Consider the following 18,526-nt stretch of genomic DNA (forward strand, 5'->3'; position numbering starts at 1 on the left):
AAGCTAAATCTTGAATTTTTCCTTCCAAGTTAGGCTATAAGTTCTTCATCTGTCCACATGCACTGCTCAAGGGGAGATGAACGTTTAATTACAGGCAATGCTAGTGCAAATGTATGCAGACAAGAGGGAAGAGACATGCAAGCTAGATATCAACCAGTGTTCACTACATGGAGTGCTACTTAAAGCGGTGGCCGTCCAGCTGGCCAAAACAGCCCTCACACAAAAGGTGGACAGAAGTAAAAAGTGTGCAGGAAGTTTGGGATACTGACAAAGCCTGCTACCCTCCAACATAATGCACAAACTCTTCCCACCAAGTCAGTGAAAAATGTAGACAGCCTAATGTTTTACCAACAAGTGATAATAGCCTGCAAGACTGTGCCTAAACATATGTGCTAAGAAGGAGGCAAGCTCTTGAAAAAGTTAGCGATTTATATAACAGGTGTGGTCTGTGAACTGGACAGAAAGGGTTTGGTTTACAAGGTTTGACACCTCAACGCAACTCACTGCTTTAAAGGAACCAAGATGCGCTATAAAAAGACAGCCACAGGAAAAAAGCCAAGGAGATAGTCTGTCTCCTTGGCTTTTTCCTGTGGCTGTCTTTTTATAGCGCATCTTGGTTCCTTTAAAGCAATGCACCAACTCGCCCAACAAGAAGTTCTAAACTACGCAACTCAGGCTATGGGGATGCTGAAGTGGAGAGCTCCGAATAATTCAGCCAGTTGGGGTTCCTCAATGTGCACTGACATTATGCAGTGCATGGGCACCTTGTGCAAGCACCTCCCAAACTAACAGCATTCTTGAGAAAAATAAAAAATAATAAACCTGCACAGCCCATAACTGCCTTGACCACACCCTAGCAATTTCGCCTGTGCCAAGCAGAAAAAAAGTGTCGTGATGAGTTAACTAATTAGGCCTCTATATACACAACTATGTACAAAACAAGGAGTGCGATGCACTTTGAAGTAAATTCTTTGCTCCAACAGAAGTTCTTACCCTTCAAGTCATAACTATACCTTTTTTTATGCCACCTAGGTAATGCAGGAAAGATAATTTCACAAAACAGTGAATTGTCCTGAACACATGTGGAGACAGATTTTGACACAATTGTAATAATACTGAGATTTTAAATGAGATGCAGCACAATGTGCACCTTCAAAACAAAGAATAATATCATGTTTATCTGACAAATTCTAGCATTATGAAGTTGCTATTTCTACTGTTTCTAACCACTGCAGCACTTTGCACAAATGTTTGCATATCACTGTAAAAATTCCAGTTATTACACTGGAAAACTAGTAATTTTCCCTTCATGAGATCCAATTAAGCTGATCAGGCAAAGAAAGTATCAACTATAAATGACAAAAGAATGGCGCCAAAAAGAGTTAATGCTGAAATATTAACGCAATCATTAAGCACACCAATCTTAAATGGCCTCTGAAATGCTAATTCCAATGCAAACAATTCATAGAGGTGGTCTTTACGAGTATTTCAGTCAGATTTAAAAGCTTCACGTGAAATTAATAATTTGCAAATGATATTTAAAAAGTGGTCCTGGCAACTGCTCACAGCTGATTTTGGCTGCACATCACCGCGCGCAAGCCTCTCCACTGACATCAGTGGGGCTGCTGGGCGCACCCGCTCACTGGACGCTCCTAAGTTAGGCAAGCGAGATGAGGTGCAGTTCAGCGCCGTCGTGACGTTTTCTTTTTTGTTGTTGTTGTTCCACGTTGCAGTGGGTTGAGTTGAGGGGGAAGAGGAGGAGCATCATTTTCGATCACCCATGTGTTCTGTGCTATGAAGCTAGCTTAAGAATGTTTGCATTTCCGAGAGGATTGATGGGATACCTATTGCTAGTGCGCATTTTATATTCTAGTAAATAGCTTTTCATGGTCTCTTCAAGGTGCTAACAGCATGGCAAAACAAATTACAGAAAGGTTTAAGGCCTTGGAAGTTGATAAAGAGCACAATTTAAAAGCCACGCTGTGCTGTGGATGGGCAACGTTTTACAGACTCAATGCGTGATGTCACCATTAGGGTTGAGAAAAAAAAACCACGGCAAGACTAGTGCACGCTGATAACAGAGTTTTCATCACCACTGCTGGCAGTCTAGAGAGGTGATGCTCGTCTTAGCAGTGAAAGGTGCTGCAATCAGCTTGAAGTTGGTGGCTCCATATTTTTTGAAGCTGCTTTGTCACAGACAACTTTCATCAGTCTCTGAGTGGGCTATCACGCTGTGTCTTGCTATGCTACTGAAAATGCCACACAAAAATAGGCCCGGAAACCCAGTTCTGTAGCTTGCTTACCGGTATGTGCTCCTCTCCACCCACTGGTACATCTCCACTAGGCGCCGAAGTTTCACCGCAGCAACAGACACATTGTATGCCGCATCAGTTGCAGCCTGAAAGATATCATGGCACAGTGAAATGCTTGAAGACAAAGAGAAAAAAAATTTCTAACACAAGACAAACTTGCCTGGTGGGAGGAGAGGTGGCCCGTGATGTGGATGAGGCGTGTGGTGTTTGCTGGCACGGCTTTATTCTCCTCAATATGTGCCACCTGCTCCAGGGCCTGGTCAAGCGCTTCGGACAGGACACCAGATCTGTGCTGCACAAGGGGGTGCCACAACAGCAGCTACACTGAGCACAGAACACCCCCTTGGCAATGCCAACTGTTGCAGCCATCTCATATGCATGTCATGATTAATTAAATGCATGTAATGTCTTCTTTTATGTCTGTGTCCTCGTTACATGTGTGTCTTTTCAATTCATCCAGTCATTGACATGAAATAAGCGCGGCCAGGTTGCATGACTGACGAGTCACGCCACGTGTGGGTCATGCAGCTCTGACAAAACGACCCCCTAGCATCTGCCCTATGTCACTCGAGTAATGTAACTCCTTTGAATGTGAAAACCATGCCTTCACTTGGGTTGAGCAGCATCCCTGTTGCATATATCCACAAACAACTCCCTTGTTCATCTGTTTGCCAAGGACATAATCCTGGTGGGCTAATGAATGGATGCGCTTTTCAAGCAAGCAGTCAGAGATCTGGATAGGCCTTGCCTGTGCTTCCACGACCACCACAACATGTATGCCACAGATATTTCATTACCAATTTGTTTGCTTCTTTATTCACTTTTAAACGTTGCAGACCCCATTTTTGTTTCCATAAAAATGACAAACATTTGTACTTACAATACAAGCAGTTTATTTTTTTCTGGGAAGTGCCAAATTTCATATGAATTGTCATATTTGACAGAAATAGTGAGATTGGAAACTCATCACTTATCACGTAAACACCCAAAACGGTCATGAAAATGACTCCCATTTTAAAAGTGCCCATTACACTTGAAATGACAAAAAAATATATAACGTTACTATTGGTGGCAAAATAGGTCAGCACAAAAACGGTGGACGACATGCTCACTGTTTAGCAAAATTTAAAATTTTACTCATTGCATTACCCACTTGATTACTCATTATGACAGCTGCAACTATATTTCTATTTGTGCTAAGATGATGAAACTGGGAACCTATTCTAATAAGATCAAGATATGCCATCCCAGAAAACTTTTATCAAAATTGGGGTAACAGTTCAAAAGATGACCCTTTAGCCCCGCATCCCCCCTTAAAGGTATACTGAACAAAAAAATTGCCGCCAAGATTTCTAGCGCAGATTGTAGCTATCGCATTGGTAGTGACCGAAACAATCCACTTTACGAACAGAAATGAGAAGAAAGTAAGTATTTTAATTAATTACTCTCAAATCGCCGCACCTAGCGGGCTTCTGTGAAAGCTTGACAAAGCCGGATATCATGTCACAACCACCCCCATCGCAGCCGGTCGCACCTGTTAATTTTTCCTTTCCCCCATGGCACTCACAAAGCGCAGAGATGGACATGCTCTATTTTTTTTTTTTTTTTTTGCTGTTCGTGTTCCTACGCACAATTAATCGTTCCCTCCCAGTGCGCAAACAATTGTCTGCAATACGAGCCCTCCGTATGCGTCCCCCTCGACCTCCCTCATGTGCAGCAATTCACATTTCGCAGCTATGTGCATGGCGCGACGCGGGGCAACCGACACTGCGTGTAGCCGGTCAACCAACTTCAGGTGCGGGGCCAGCGGGATCGCGGGGCCATGATGTTGCTGAGGCCAAGGGTAGTTGTGACGTCACACCCGCCGGCTAACAGGTCGGCAGCACGCTACCTCTGACCTGGCGGCCGCTAGCCATCCGCTCAAAACTAACCCGAATTATGTGTCTGTACTAGTGTAATCGTGTCTTGACAATGCAATTGTGGTGCTTTCTCAATATTCTTGGATATTTGTTCAGTATACCTTTAACAGGCACACTCCTGACATCATTTCTGCTAAGAAGAGGGATAGTAAATGCTGTTTTCACCATCCATCTTGCTTATGTTCTTATACTATTTTGTCTGTCGCTTGACTACTTATTCTAGAAACAAATTTTTTCCAAGATCCATCCTTGGTCTTCCACCGAACATATCGTCCTTTCACTTTAAGTTATTGTCAGGAACTATTTGAACATCTGCCAAGTCTTGTTTTGTGCCTTCTGCATCTGGCAGCAGTCTTCATTCCACCACGGCTTTGGTCATTTTGGAAGCTTTCTGGTGGAACAGGCGATTGATCTTAAAGCTGCATCAATGATTAACTTGGTGATCAGTGTTTTCTTGTGTGTGTGTTGTCTCTTATGGCACATAAGCAACTAAGACTATCATGCGCAAAGTGCAGGGTATATTGCGTTTTCTTGGTGGAGGATTAAGGTATTGTTAAGTTATCACAGCTTGCTTAGAAGCATTTATTCTTCTAAAAAGCTTAAAACAGTGGATATACTGACAAGTGCGTTGTCCACTAGGAGCACGATCGGATGAAATGGTATATGTTCGATGTAAAACTGTCTAAAATATTTCTTCCTTAGTCTTTCAAGTATTCTACACGAGAATAAAATGTGGTTTATTGTAAGCTCATGACCACAGTATTCTCAATTTAGCTTATCTGCTTTCCTGAGAATAAAACTGTGTGTTAGATATGTGTGTCCGATGCAAATGCGATATAATACTACTTCAATTAAATGGTTTTGATGACTGCATGATTTCCATTCTTCAATGACTCTTTTCACAAGGTGGAGTTTATTTCATTCTCACAAAAACACTGCCATTTTGCTCTGTTTTCTTTGCATAAATTTCATTATATCTTTATGAGGTATGTTTACTTTTTCTATTTTAGCATTGTGGGCAGTTTCTACGAATTCATCAGCTGTCTCGTTACCGCTGGTTCTAACATGGCTAGGTATCCAATACAATTTAATTTCATGACCTTGTGTTTCGGCTGTTTTCACACAATGAATTATATTTTCTATTAAGGGTTCTGTAGCATTTTTATAGTGCAGTGCTGTGATTACGCTTGGCTAGTCGATGTAAATTACACTCTTTTTTAAAGTTGTTGTGTACTATTTTTTCTACAGCTAAGAAGATGGCATAGCATTTGGCAGTAAACACTGATGCAGGCTGCGGTAACCTAACAGTTTTTTTTCTGTATCTCTCTTTTACTACACCGCTACCAACTTATGAAGCTGTTTTAGAAACATCTGTATAAAATGCTTTGTGTTCTTTATATTTTTCTTCTAAAGCCAGGAATTCTTGAAGTATGTGTTCGTGTGGTATTTGTCTTTTTTGAAACTGTGTCAGTGTAAGGTCGCACACGGAAGGAAAGCTGCACCAAGGTGGCAGTGGTTCGGGTCTCGGGACGATATTCGGCAAGAAGTCTGTTACTTGTAATGCTTGGCATTTCTCTTGGAAGAGGAGGAGGAGCGGCCGGATTGCTTGGGGTTTGTTGGTAAACAGTGTTCGAAATGGGTGCTTTGTGACTATTGGGTAACAGATATGGTTAGGAAGTGAATGGATCCTCAGAGCGTATGCGCATGCCAGCATAGTTCTCCTGCCTGCAAGGGGTGGTTAATTAGTTTCTACTGTTCTAATTTCTAATTGTTCTGGCAATATAGACTGTTTATGGGTAATGTTCTGTATGCGCCTGTTGAAAGATGCAAGCCTGAGTTGTGTACTGGGTCTAGTCGTTTTAAATATGACTGTCTTGCTGATCCATGTACAGTGCAACTGTAGTCCAAAGATGAGCACACAAAAGAGCGGTAAATTTGCAGAAGGCATGCTCTGTCTGAACCAGGGCCAGATTATTCAGGGTTCAAAGGGTTCAAATGAACCGGGCCCTCCATTCTCAATGGCCCCACTACAGATTTGGAAAAAAATGGCAGATTTCTAGGTTTGGTGTGAATAATAGTCAATTCGTATTCCTGATTTCGCTCGATTAAAGTTGGAGTTTATGTTTTACAATGTCGAATGCTTCAAAAGCTGTTTGTCAAATTGTAAGCTTAAAGCCAGCCAGTAAAAGTACAAAACATTGTACTCGCCCAAATAGATGAGAAAAAGTTTCAATGATTTTAGCTGGTTTTATCTGGGTTTCAACTGGTCCCAGCTGGTACTCAGCTGGCATCAGCTGTTTGCAGATGCCTACCAGTTGGCATTTGGCTTGTCTCAATAGGTGGCCAAGTGAAATCAAACGGATTCTAGCTGGCTTTCAGCCAGCTCATATATACTAGCTGGAAAGCCAACTGACCTCTGCCATTACCGCTGTTGAGGTCAGCTGTGCATGTGTTATTCATTTGAGCGTAAGCAGTGACAAATAAATAAATTATTAGTTAGATTATAACTACTCATAGCTGACAGACGCCTCATTGCTGTGAGCAGAGAGACGAGATTCACAGGCGGGTCAACGTCGCAGATGTCTTTAAGAAACTCTCCCAGCTGAAGGCTTAAAAATGCTTATAAAAATATAAACAACTTTATTCACTTGCTTAAACGTGGAATGAAAAATGCACACGTTTTACAAATATAGGTGGATGAGCTTAAGTCTGCTTACGAGCGGATATGCCAAAAGCCACTTTACAGGAGTGTTTTCATTAACTGCATCGTCATTGTCATCCCGCATCTTTGGATGCAGTAGTCAAGAGCCATAACTGCTGCACCACCACAGCAGGGCTGTCATCGGTAAAATGATCATAATCGTCAACTAAGTGCACCGTCATTGTCATTGCCATCGTTATACTGTCATTCTATCACTGTCAACGCTACTTTCATCCTTATGCTAGACAAGAATTATGATATGATTCTTGTGAGCCGAACGTGGAGTAGTAGTTCACAATCAGCTGGTGATCGGAGGAATAGTGGTTCGATCCCTGTGGAGATGACAAATTTTAAAGGAAAATTGATGTACCCTGTCCTATAACACACTTAAAGGTGAAGCTAAAGTGCCCACCCTATTTCCAGGGCCCATTCTATTCTTTGCGACCGCCATCTACGGCGGTGGCGGCTGGTCGGTGGAACAAGCTGCATCCAGTAAAATGTAAATTTATTCTGTAAATTGAAAGCAGGAAAAGTGTGTGATACATGCAAAAGAGCATCCTTCTGTTTTACATGTGGTAATTAAGCGAAAAATGTAAATGTAGTGTACTGATTATTTGAGAGTGTTTAAGCCTTAATTTTGGGCCCGTTCAGTAGCGATGTTTTTTACTACAGGCAGCACCATTTCGAACAGATTTAGCGCCCCGTATTAATTATGACGTTTGGTGTAATAAACATTATTTGTCGCAGAACTTCATATAGCGGTTTCTGTAGAACCACTGCCTTAGACGAGCCTCAGTTTGTCTTGCTGGATGAATTCACAAAAGTACTGGATGATTGGCAGCATATTTACAGTACGAAATTGCCAGTAGCTTATGAACAAGATCCATCTCTACTTTGTGTGTGCTCACACGTAGCCAATCATCCTGTGATATCAGACTAGTTGAGAAAATAACAATTAGAGAAATTTATTTTTCATGAATTCACGTTCTAATTATTGAGGGAGGATGTTGTATGTCCTGTGATTTACTAGAAGAGCTCACTCTAGACGGCGGTCTGTTTGTGTACTCGGCGGGAAAGTTTATGTTCAGGTGATGTTCAATTCTTGGCTTGTGTTCTGTGCAGGAAATTATAAAGCACACCAAGTCTCAAAAATAATTACATGGGGCAGGTATGGTGGTGTGTGTGAAAAAGAGGCGGCAGCCACCGAGCACGAGCGGTGCTCAAGAGAGGCTGAGCATATATGTCGCATGCATTAGGATGGCGAGAGGTGGCGCAGACGACGTTGCAGACCTTTAACATAGAAGCATCTACAACAGTGTACGAGGTATGTGCTTCCGTGGCATTTCCGAAGCAACAATGCCATCAGGCTTCCGTCGTTTCACACTTTAGTCTTCACAAAGTGTCTTCCGTTATTTTTTTATCACTGCTATTACGCAGTGTTTACTGGAAACAAAACAAGTATGGGCAATGTTCCTCTATTAATAGAGATGTTCTCGAAGTTATACCGTACACCATGACATAACTGCGCGGCATCATAACATAAGGAACTGGATTAGAACAGATATGTAATGCGGAAGAGATGTCACCGGTTCTTCACCAGGTGGAGTTATACATTGTTTTCCTTTGCTACTGCGAACACCACAAAGACGGCGGTCCTTTGGTACCAAAGATACCAGCACGTGAAACCTCTATATCCTCGACAGAGGACTTGAAGGTTGATTTGGGGTCGCGATGGCCTTCCACTCCACTAAGCAGGAAGTCACTGCTCCAGCGGACTCCACTCCAGAAGTGGGGTCCACTAGAGCAGCGACTTCCTGCTTAGTGAAGTGGAAGGCCAGGTCCAGTTCATAAGCATTCTTCTGGGTGCCTATCATCGAAGAGGCTACTGCAGGGCCTCTCGCGGAGAATGCATGATATTCCGGCGAGATCTTTAGGCCTGCAGATTGTCCCACAGGCTCCTGTGAGCAGACCGGGGACCTGAATATTGACATCAGGTCCAGCAGCTCGACTTGTGTGCCAACCAAAACTGGAGGCAGCTGCGGTCTCTGCTTCTCTGCTTCAGAATAAGGGCATCCTTCTCTAGGAGGATGAAACGATTTCTTTCCTCTAGGAAGGATATGTGTTCTTTTATCTTTATGCTGATGATCTCTTTTCTCTTTTTTCAGATAAGGCACGACCTGAAGTGTGCACCGTGTGCGCCATTGCACTTGATACACTTTCATGTGCAGTTGCATCTTTAATCTGAGTGGTGTTCTTCTCCGCAAGTGATGCATGTAAGCTTTCAACGGCATGCAGCGAGCCATGCCCAAAATGCCAGCATTGGATGCATTGCCTCGGGTTCAGGATGCATGAGCGCATCTTGCAGTGCATGTATGCTGAATGGATGAATTCCAGCAGGGTTGTGCTGTTAAATGTCAAGAAATATGTGCTAGGTCTTTATTTCTGCATTGCTCCTTCTTATCATTATCCCTAAGGCTGCAATGACTTCTTTCTCCCTGAGTTCTTCTTCAATCTCAGCATCTATGCTCTGTAGCAGTTCTTACTCAGATATTACGCCTTTGGTGTAGTTTAGTGTGTAGTGAGGAGTTACCTGAACATTAAATTTTCTAAAGGTCTGCAGAGACATCAGTTTGCTGCTTTGGTCTCTGGTCTCAATTTCTACAAGGAATTCTCCAGTCTTCCATTTTTTTCCTTCATAGTTTTCACCAAGGCAATTTCTAATGTTCTTTTCAATGAAAAAGGCCGACAAGTTTGCTACCAGTTCATTCGTTATTGAGTGAAAGACGAGAAACTTGAGGAATGCTTTGACCGGTGTTTGTATTATTATCTGTTTAGCTCTGGTCCAACTCCTTTTTGGGGACCGATGACAGGGGAGTTTTTTTTGCCCATAGGTTTCAATCTGTTGTTCGGTAGCCGAGCTGGTCACCCACCATGGAGCACAAATTGGGAATGTGTCTGACACATCAAACATATGCAGCTACTATAACTCTGCAGGCAGGCCAAGATTATGCACAGGGTTAACCATTGCTGCCCTGAAAGCGAGAAGCCAAGGAACAGATAAGATGACAGGACAGGTGGAAGACAGAAGATGGGAAAGAAAAAGATGTGTAAAGGGTATAGGAAAGGGTAACTGACAATTTGCCCCAAGTGGGTCAGCCCAGAGGTGCCATTTATGTGAAGCTGGGGCCAAAGTGGTCTGTTGCCTTGGCCGATGAGCCATAAAGGTTTAAACACTCAGCATCGGCTCAACCATCACGATCCTCTTTTCCCCGGATACGGCTATGCCATGCATGGCTAAGCGTGGGTGCTCGAGTTCCGTTGTGTCGCACTGTGGTGTCCAAGAAGACATGACAATCGACTTCACCATATTGAAGGCAAAGAACACCCGAAAGTTTACCAGTTTCTTGATTGGGTCAGTCCTCAGGCACCTCAACAACACTAGAGTGAACATCTGTTTATAACTCACTGCTTGGCATAGTAGAATGCAGGGCTAGGGAGCTTACATGCTGCACCGCGGTGCCAAGCTTAGGGTGGTGCCAACCTTTAAAGGGGCACTTGCTGCCACCAGCTGACCAGTGTTGCCAGTTGTGCTAACGGAGCCATTTTGGTCCCCAAATGAACCGACGCAGCTGGGCGCTTTGCATGCAGGAGAGAGTTGGTGCTCACACATTGTGGTGGTCAAACTTCTTCGATGCTCACTGCATGAAATTTTAGTTGAGCCCTGTGATGAATATTAAGTGATAGCTTATACAGCCAGTTCTGTCGAAAAGCTGCCGGTGTAGTAGTAATAGTAGTAGTTGCAGTAGTAGTAGTCTGCACTGCATGTAGGAAATAATTGGGGGCTGCATAAAAATTGTACCATGGTAATTTGTGGTTCTAGTGATTGATGACTGATTGGTGTGTGATAAGCGATGATGCATTAAGAAAGGGTAACTAATTGATGAACTAAAGAAACGAAAGATGACAAAAAACTTAAAAAGGTGCTTCAAAGGTGTCCAAATGCTCAAATGTAAAGCCAATGCTTGATGATGCTAAGTAAAAAAATTTGGAGTGCCTCAATGATAAATAATGCAATTGAAAAAATTTGAAAAATTAAAAATAGGAAAAGAGAGGGTCAAAGATGTCAAAATGTTAGAATGAAAAGTTAATGCTTGATGAGGCTAATTAAGAAATGTTTATGAGTGTAACTGATCAATTATTTAATTGAAGCAAGTGAAAAAATGAAAATTGATAAATAGGGTTTCAAAGGCGTCAAAACGCTCAGAGTGAAAAGCGGATGCTTGTTCATGGTTATTAATATACTTACAGAGATTAATTAATCAATTAACTGAACTAATTGGGAAAATGAAAACTTGGAAAAAGAGGATTTAGAGTCATAATGACTCATGACTTGCAGTCATAATTTATATGCAAGGTAGCATGACAGCTTTTTACAAAGTAGCATACTGCAAGTGTGGAGTCTGCAAACCATTACCTGTAACCACGACTGGTAGTCATAATCATAATTCATTACTCACATGCAACATAGCATATGACACAGCACTTAAAAAGTAGCATACTCTAACGAGTGGAGTTTAAAACATAACTCAGTCATAAGCATGACTCATATTTTTAATGACGATTAGCTGATTTACAGTTGCAGACAAAGGCTGGCAATGATTGTGCTGCTATCACACTCAATAATAGCTATCCAATGATATGATTTGATGGAGCCTAAAGTTTAAATGCTAATCACAATTAATAATTTAACAGCTATTAATTAAGAGCAGCAATTTGTGTACTGGTGTCATACTCAACATAAACCATCCCATAATATGACTTGCCATTGCAGCATGAAGTTCAATTGTTGATCACAACTAATTAGCAGTTATTAATTAAGACTTGTAATTAGGGTATGCCAGTCGTACTATATATTGTCACGTCCTAGCCTAAGAACAGGACGATATCGCAGGTCAGCAGGGTGGCAGCAGGAACCAGCACTACGGCAGGGATACCCAGAACACCGAATCGCCCGCATCAGCGTCTTCTTTCTTCACCGAACGTTCGCACTTCGGCTTCCTCGGCTACACTGCCTCCCTCCGAAAAGAAGCATCATCCCGATCCTAAACACAAAATGAATTAATCGCGGCGCAGAAGCACACCCATTTGCTAGTAGAAGGAAGGGTTCTCGGGGATCATTGGTAATACGGCTCAAGCCGCACTACGTGCACAATGTCAGGATGCAAGCAACGGCATGACAATGGTTGCGTTACACAGGGCAGCACCTCATAATTGGGTTCACCGACTCCACGAACAACTGTGTACAGCCCGAAATACCGCTTCATGAGCTTTTCTGAAAGCCCTCGACGGCGGACCAGTGTCCACATCCACACCTTGTCTCCTGGGCGGAAATTGACGTCACATCTCCGGAGGTTGTAGTGACGAGCATCAGTACACTGTTGCTGTCGTATGTGAAGTCTGACCAGTTGTCGAGCCTCCTCCGCGCGTTCGCATACTAGCCGGGTATCACCAGCTACGTCGTCTGGGGGTGCATGAGGCAGCATAGCATCAAGCATGGTGGTGAATTGCCTTCCATGCACCAGCTGGAAGGGAGACATACGGGTGGTCTCCTGGACTGCGGCATTATAAACGAACGTGACATAGGGCAGTACCTCGTCCCAGTTCCGATGGTCGACGTCCAGGTACATGGTGATCATATCAGCTATAGTTCTGGTGAGCCTCTCCGTCAGTCCATTAGTTTGCAGATGATAAGCTGTGGTTCGGCGGTGGCAGGTGCAGCTTAGGCGCAAGATCTCCTGAGTGAGTTGCGCCACAAATGCGGCACCACGGTCAGTAATCAGCACTGCTGGGGCACCATGCCGGAGAACAATGCTCTCGATGAAAAATTTGGCTGCCTCAGCAGCTGTTCCCGACGGCAGTGCGTGGGACTCCGCGTAGCGTGTTAGATAGTCCTTCGCTATGATAATGTACTTGCTGCCTGATTGCGACGTCGGAAATGGATCCAAAAGATCCATTCCAATCGTATGAAACGGAGCACTTGGTGGCTCGATTGGCTGGAGAAGACCCGCTGCTCGCATAGGAGGTGTTTTTCGCCTTTGGCATTCATGACAGGTTCTTGTATATTGACGCACATACTTTGTGAGTTTCGGCCGATAATATTTTTCTCGAATACACGAAAGCGTTCTGGTGTATCCTAGATGACCAGCGGTAAGATCGTCGTGGCACGCTTCAGTGACCTCACTGCGCAGCTCTTCTGGCACGACAAGAAGCCATGATCTCTGATTGCTGTCGAAATTCTTCTTGTACAAGAAACCATTCTGGGTCTTAAATGCAGGGAGAATATGCAGGAAATCCCGAGGTACCACATCTTCGTCTCCTGAGAGATGCGCCATCATTTGACGAAGCTGTGGATCATATCGTTGCCAATCTGCCATATCGCCAGGATTCAAGGCCCCAAGGAGGCTGTCTTCATCATCTGCGCCGCCTGGCGATGGTCCCACGGGTGCCCGAGACAAGCAGTCAGCATCATGATGTTTTCTTCCGAATTTATGCGCGATCGTGAATTCATACTCCTGTAGCCTAAGGCTCTATCTTGCAAGCCGGCCCGCGGGATCCTTATGATTGGCTAGCCAGCACAGCGAATGGTGGTCGGTGCCCACACGAAACGGGCGGCTGTACAGATAAGGCTGAAACTTGGTTATGGCCCAGATGACGGAGAGGCACTCTTTTTCTGCTGTTGAGTAATTGCCTTCCGCCTTGGAAAGAGTTCGGCTTGTGTACGCAATAACACGCTCAGCGCCATCCTGGAATTGTATAAGCACTGCCCCTAGTTCTTTGTTGCTGGCGTCCGTGTGGAGTTCAGTGTCGGCATTTTGATCGAAGTGGCCTAATATAGATGGTGACAAAAGGGCTTGGTTTAGTTGCCTGAATGCTAACTCTTGCTCTTCATTTCACACAAAGTCGACACTGTCTTTCGTAAGGTGAATCAGTGGCGCTGCGATCTGGGGGCAGTTGCGAACGAAACGTCTGAAGTAAGCGTAGAGACCAAGGAAGCTTCCGACAGTTTTCTTGTCCGACGGTGGTGGGAAGGACGCCACGGCCGCTGTTTTCTCGGGATCTGGTTTCACACCTCTGTGGCTGACTATATGCCAAAGAAACTTCAGCTCACCATATGCGAACCAGCATTTCGAAGGCTTGAGTTTGAGTCCGGCATTCTGTATAGCACGAAGAACCACTTCGAGGCGCACAAGATGGTCAGCGAAGGTGCTTGAAAAGATAACGTCATCTAGATAAACTAGACATGTCTGCCACTTCAGTCCGGCGAGCACCGTGTCCATGACGCGTTGAAATGTCGCGGGCACTGTATATAAGCCAATCGGCATCACCTTAAACTCATAAAGGCCATCCGGTGTTATAAACGCGGTCTTCTCTGTCTCGCTCATCCACTTCGATCTGCCAGTATCCACTTTTCAAATCGATAGCAGAAAAATAGCGGGCGTGACGGAGCCAATCGAGTGTGTCGTCGATTCGGGGCAGTGGATACACATCCTTCTTTGTCATTTTGTTGAGTCGCCTGTAGTCCCCACAGAACCAAAGCGTCCCATCCTTTTTCTTTACCAGCACAACAGGTGCGGCCCACGGACGGTTTGAAGGCTGAATGACCTCGTCATGTAGCATTTCCCGCACGTGGTCCTGTATTGCTTCTCTTTCCTTCATGGAAACTCGGTACGGCGGTTGGCGTATCGGGTGGGCCGCGCCATCGACAATAATTCTGTTTCGCGACGGGCGTCTGGCGTACCCTCGATGTCGTTGAAAAACAATTGCGGTAACGATGCAAAAGTTCGAGAAATTCGCATGTCTGAGACGACTCAAGTTTTTCCCCGATGTTCAGTTGCAGGGGTTTTTCTTCCTCGTGCGGTTCTGGCAGAATATCTCTCTCAGGCAACACAACAGCCTCACGAGCGTCACTTATCTCTTCTATATGGGCTATAACTGCCCCTTTTGTCACGTGCTGCGACTTGTTCCTAAAGTTCGTCACCAAGATGTTCACATGTCCTCCCTGAACATCGGCTATTCCTCTCGCAACACCAATTCCTTTCGCCACCTGTGGGGGTCTCGGCTCAAACAGGTAGAAATACTGTCGAGAGCGGAACTGGGGTGGCTCTGCGAAACCTCGGCCATGAAGAACGTGCTCGGAGGGTCAACTTATTCTGCCCTCCATCGATGACTGTGCCATATTTACGAAGAAAGTCCATTCCGAGAATAACATCCTCGCAGCAATTCTCTAAGATCACAAATTTGGCGAGACATGTCTCACCGTGAATTTCGACGTGGGCGGTGCATTTTCCAACTGGAACGACAAAGTGACCTCCTGCAGTTCGTATCGGAGGCCCATCCCACTCGGTGGTCACCTTGCGAAGTCGGCGACATAGCTTTCCGTTGAATACCGAGTAATCGGCGCCAGTGTCAACGAGTGCAGTGACCGCGTTACCGTCAATAATAACGCCTACATTACTAGAGGCCGCCAAACCATTTTCGTTTCTGCGTGTACCATTGTTTGTGATGTCAAACGTATGTGGAGGCTCTTTCTTTCGGCCGAATTCAGCAACGGCACCTCCAGGCGTCGCCGCACTCAGTTTTCCCGATGAGGAAGAGGAGACAAGCTCTCACGGCGAGACATGTGAGGAGCCGTGGGAGGGCGGCGTGGCGAGTGCGAGCGAGATACACGGTCATCAGTTCGCATTGGGGATGAAGTACGTCGAAGATACTCCTGATATCTCGAGGTTGTTCGCCGTAACGAGGTAGTCGGTCGCTGCGGCTGAATCCTCGCAGGCCGAGATCTCGGTATGGGCAGCGGTGGTACATGTGGTCCGGTTCACCACAGTGGAAACACAACGGTCGACTGTCCGCAGTTCTCCAGATGTCGGCTTTTCGTCGTCTCCGCAGCTCCGAGTATGTGTCCTGCTGCGCCAGGAAATCCCGCCGTCGAGGCCCAGAATCCGTAACCCGTTGGTACTGGTGAGGTACGGGCAGAGGCCGACAGAGAACGGCAGCATAACTTTCAGCCGGCTGTTGTTCTGCAGCAGCAACCACTGGCCCAGTAGAGGTGGCTTCCAGTGTGAGTGCCTGTCGCACTTCCTCACAAACAGCCGTAGCGATTGATACTCAGGAAGGCTGCTCAGGAGCTGGAAAAATCCTCCTGAGCTCTTCGCGCACCACTTCGCGAATGATCTCGCGGATGTCAGTGAGGCCAGCACCGCTAGGTCCAGATGAGGCAAGGCTCGAGATGTTGGGGTAGGTTCCCAGTCATTGATAGTGGTTTGTTCGTGTGGCCAATGCGCACTCAATGTTAGTCGCTTTGGCAACAAAACTGGCTACTGTAATCGGCGTATCGCGTATATGTCCGCCAAAGATCTCATTTCGGACGCCCCGCATCAAGGCCCACACTTTTTTTTTCCTCCGTAGCCTGTGGTTCCACGCGAGCACTTAGGCGCAGTACGTCCTCTACAAAGCTCCTCACACTTTAGGCAGGGCCCTGAATTCGAGCTTGGAGGAGATCTTCGGCGTGCTGTCGCCGGTGCTGGTTCACAAACGTGCGCATCCATTCTTACAGACATCCCAAGCGGTCAACAAGGCACCGTGGTTCTCGAACCAGCACCGTGCCGTCGCCTCCAGATAGAAGTAGATATTCTGAAGACACTGATCGGGGGTCCACCCGTTGTAGCGCGTAACCCGCTTGTAATGTTGAACCCAATCTTCAACATCGTCCAGGCCATCGCCACGAAATGGGGTGACAGTCCTTGGGGTCACCGGAACGTAGATTATCCGCGCAGCAGCCGCACTGCCGGTTTGCTGTGGTTCGAAGGCCATGGTGACGTGAGCCCTGGCAGTCTTCCCCTCGGGCAAGAGTCCGAATTCCGGAGCTAGGCCTTGTTGACGTTGACTAGAGCAGCTTTCAGGTACTGTAGCAGATTCCAAGAATATTCGGCAGCCTGGACTTAAGACCAGGCTTGAATTACGTGTCGAGCTACACTGCATGGGATTTGTACCCGGCCACTCCACCAAATGTCATGTCCTAGCCTAAGGACGGGATGATGATATCGACCGCAGGTCAGCAGGGCGACAGCAGGAACCAACGCGATGGTGGGGATACCCAGAACACCGAATCGGCCGCATCAGCGTCTTCTTTCTTCACCGAACTTTCGCACTTTGTCTTCTTCGGCTACAACATAAGCTATCCTGTAATATATAATTTCACATTGTTAACTATAATCACTAATTAACATACATAATTAAGCATGGTAATTAGTATACTGATATTGTATTTAACATAAGCTATTTCATGATATATGATAACACTGCAGTCTAAATTTCATGTGCTAATCACAATTCCCTAATCAACGACTATTAACAAAGTCTGGCAATTAGTGTATTGCAATCGTACTCAATATAAGCTATCCTTTGATAGATGACTTGACATTGTAGCCTAAAGTTCAATTCTTAATCATAATTAAGAATTCAATTTTTAATCAGTTAATTAATTACCAACAAATAATTAAGATAGTCAAGTGCAGTTATAGTCGACATAAGCTATCCAACGATATATCACTTTCACAATCAACTAATTAACTATTGAATAGTTCAGTTCAGTTCAGTTGTTCAGTCGTGTCTGACTCTTCGTGACCCTATGGACCATATCATGCCACGCTTTCCGGTCTCTCACTATCTTCCTAACATCACATAACTTAATCTGCAGCGCCTCGAGGATGCCATCTAACCATCGCGTTCACTGCCTACCCCTTCTCCAGTGACCCTCAACTTTTCCCAACATCAAATCTTTCTCCAGCAACTCCTCTCTTCTCATCAGATGATCAAAGTAGCTGAGCTTTAACTTTTGAATTTGACCCTCTAATGAGCAGTCAGGGTTTATGGTCGACAGTATCGACTGATTTGATCACCTGGCAGTCTAAGGAACTCTCAACAGTCTCTGCCAGAACCACAATTCAAACGCGTCAATTCTTCGGCAGTCAGTCTTCTTCACAGTCCAATTCTCGCATCCAAACATCAGAACTGGAAAGACCATAGCACGAGTTATACGGATCTTGGTTGGCAGACTAATGTCTCTGCTTTTTACTAGGCGGTCAAGGCTAGCCATGGCTCTCTTACCCAGAAGCAGGCGTCTCATAATTTCATGGCTGCAGTCTCCTTCTGGAGTAATCTTGGAGCCCAAGAAAAGAAAATCTGTCACAGCTTCCACTTCTTGTTCTTTGATGCTCCAGGACTTGATAGGGCAAGACGACATGATCTTTGTCTTTTTAATGTTCAGTTTAAGCCCAAACTTCTCACTCTTATCTTGTACGTGCATCAGAAGTCTCTTGAGTTCCACTCCACTTTCTGCCATTAAAGTGGTATCATCCGCATATCTAAGGTTGTTGATACGTTTCCCAGCAATCTTCACTCCAGCTGAAGGCTCGTCCAGGCCGGCCCTCCTCATGATGCACACAGCATATAGGTTAAATAAGCAGGGCGACAGTATGCAGCCTTGTCTCACTCCTTTCTGAATCAAAAACCAATCAGTAAGACCATGCCCAATT

The 18,526-nt window shown here is 45.1% G+C and overlaps 1 protein-coding gene across 1 annotated transcript in view; it reads right to left on the reverse strand.

Annotated features, from left to right (window-relative positions):
- LOC146209985 (transmembrane protein 43-like) overlaps positions 1-18,526 on the reverse strand; it is a 98,215-nt gene that overhangs the window by 68,613 nt on the left and 11,076 nt on the right. Inside the window, exons 2-3 of the mRNA XM_084605855.1 lie at positions 2,473-2,604; positions 2,304-2,398 (exon numbers count right to left, since the gene is read on the reverse strand). Of these exons, the coding sequence (XP_084461981.1) occupies positions 2,304-2,398; positions 2,473-2,604 (227 nt within the window). The remainder of the gene's footprint in view (positions 1-2,303; positions 2,399-2,472; positions 2,605-18,526) is intronic.

This window comes from Amblyomma maculatum, chromosome 1 (assembly GCF_055883805.1).
Source record: "Amblyomma maculatum isolate TAMU_Amacu chromosome 1, ASM5588380v1, whole genome shotgun sequence".
Lineage (NCBI taxonomy): Eukaryota > Metazoa > Arthropoda > Arachnida > Ixodida > Ixodidae > Amblyomma > Amblyomma maculatum.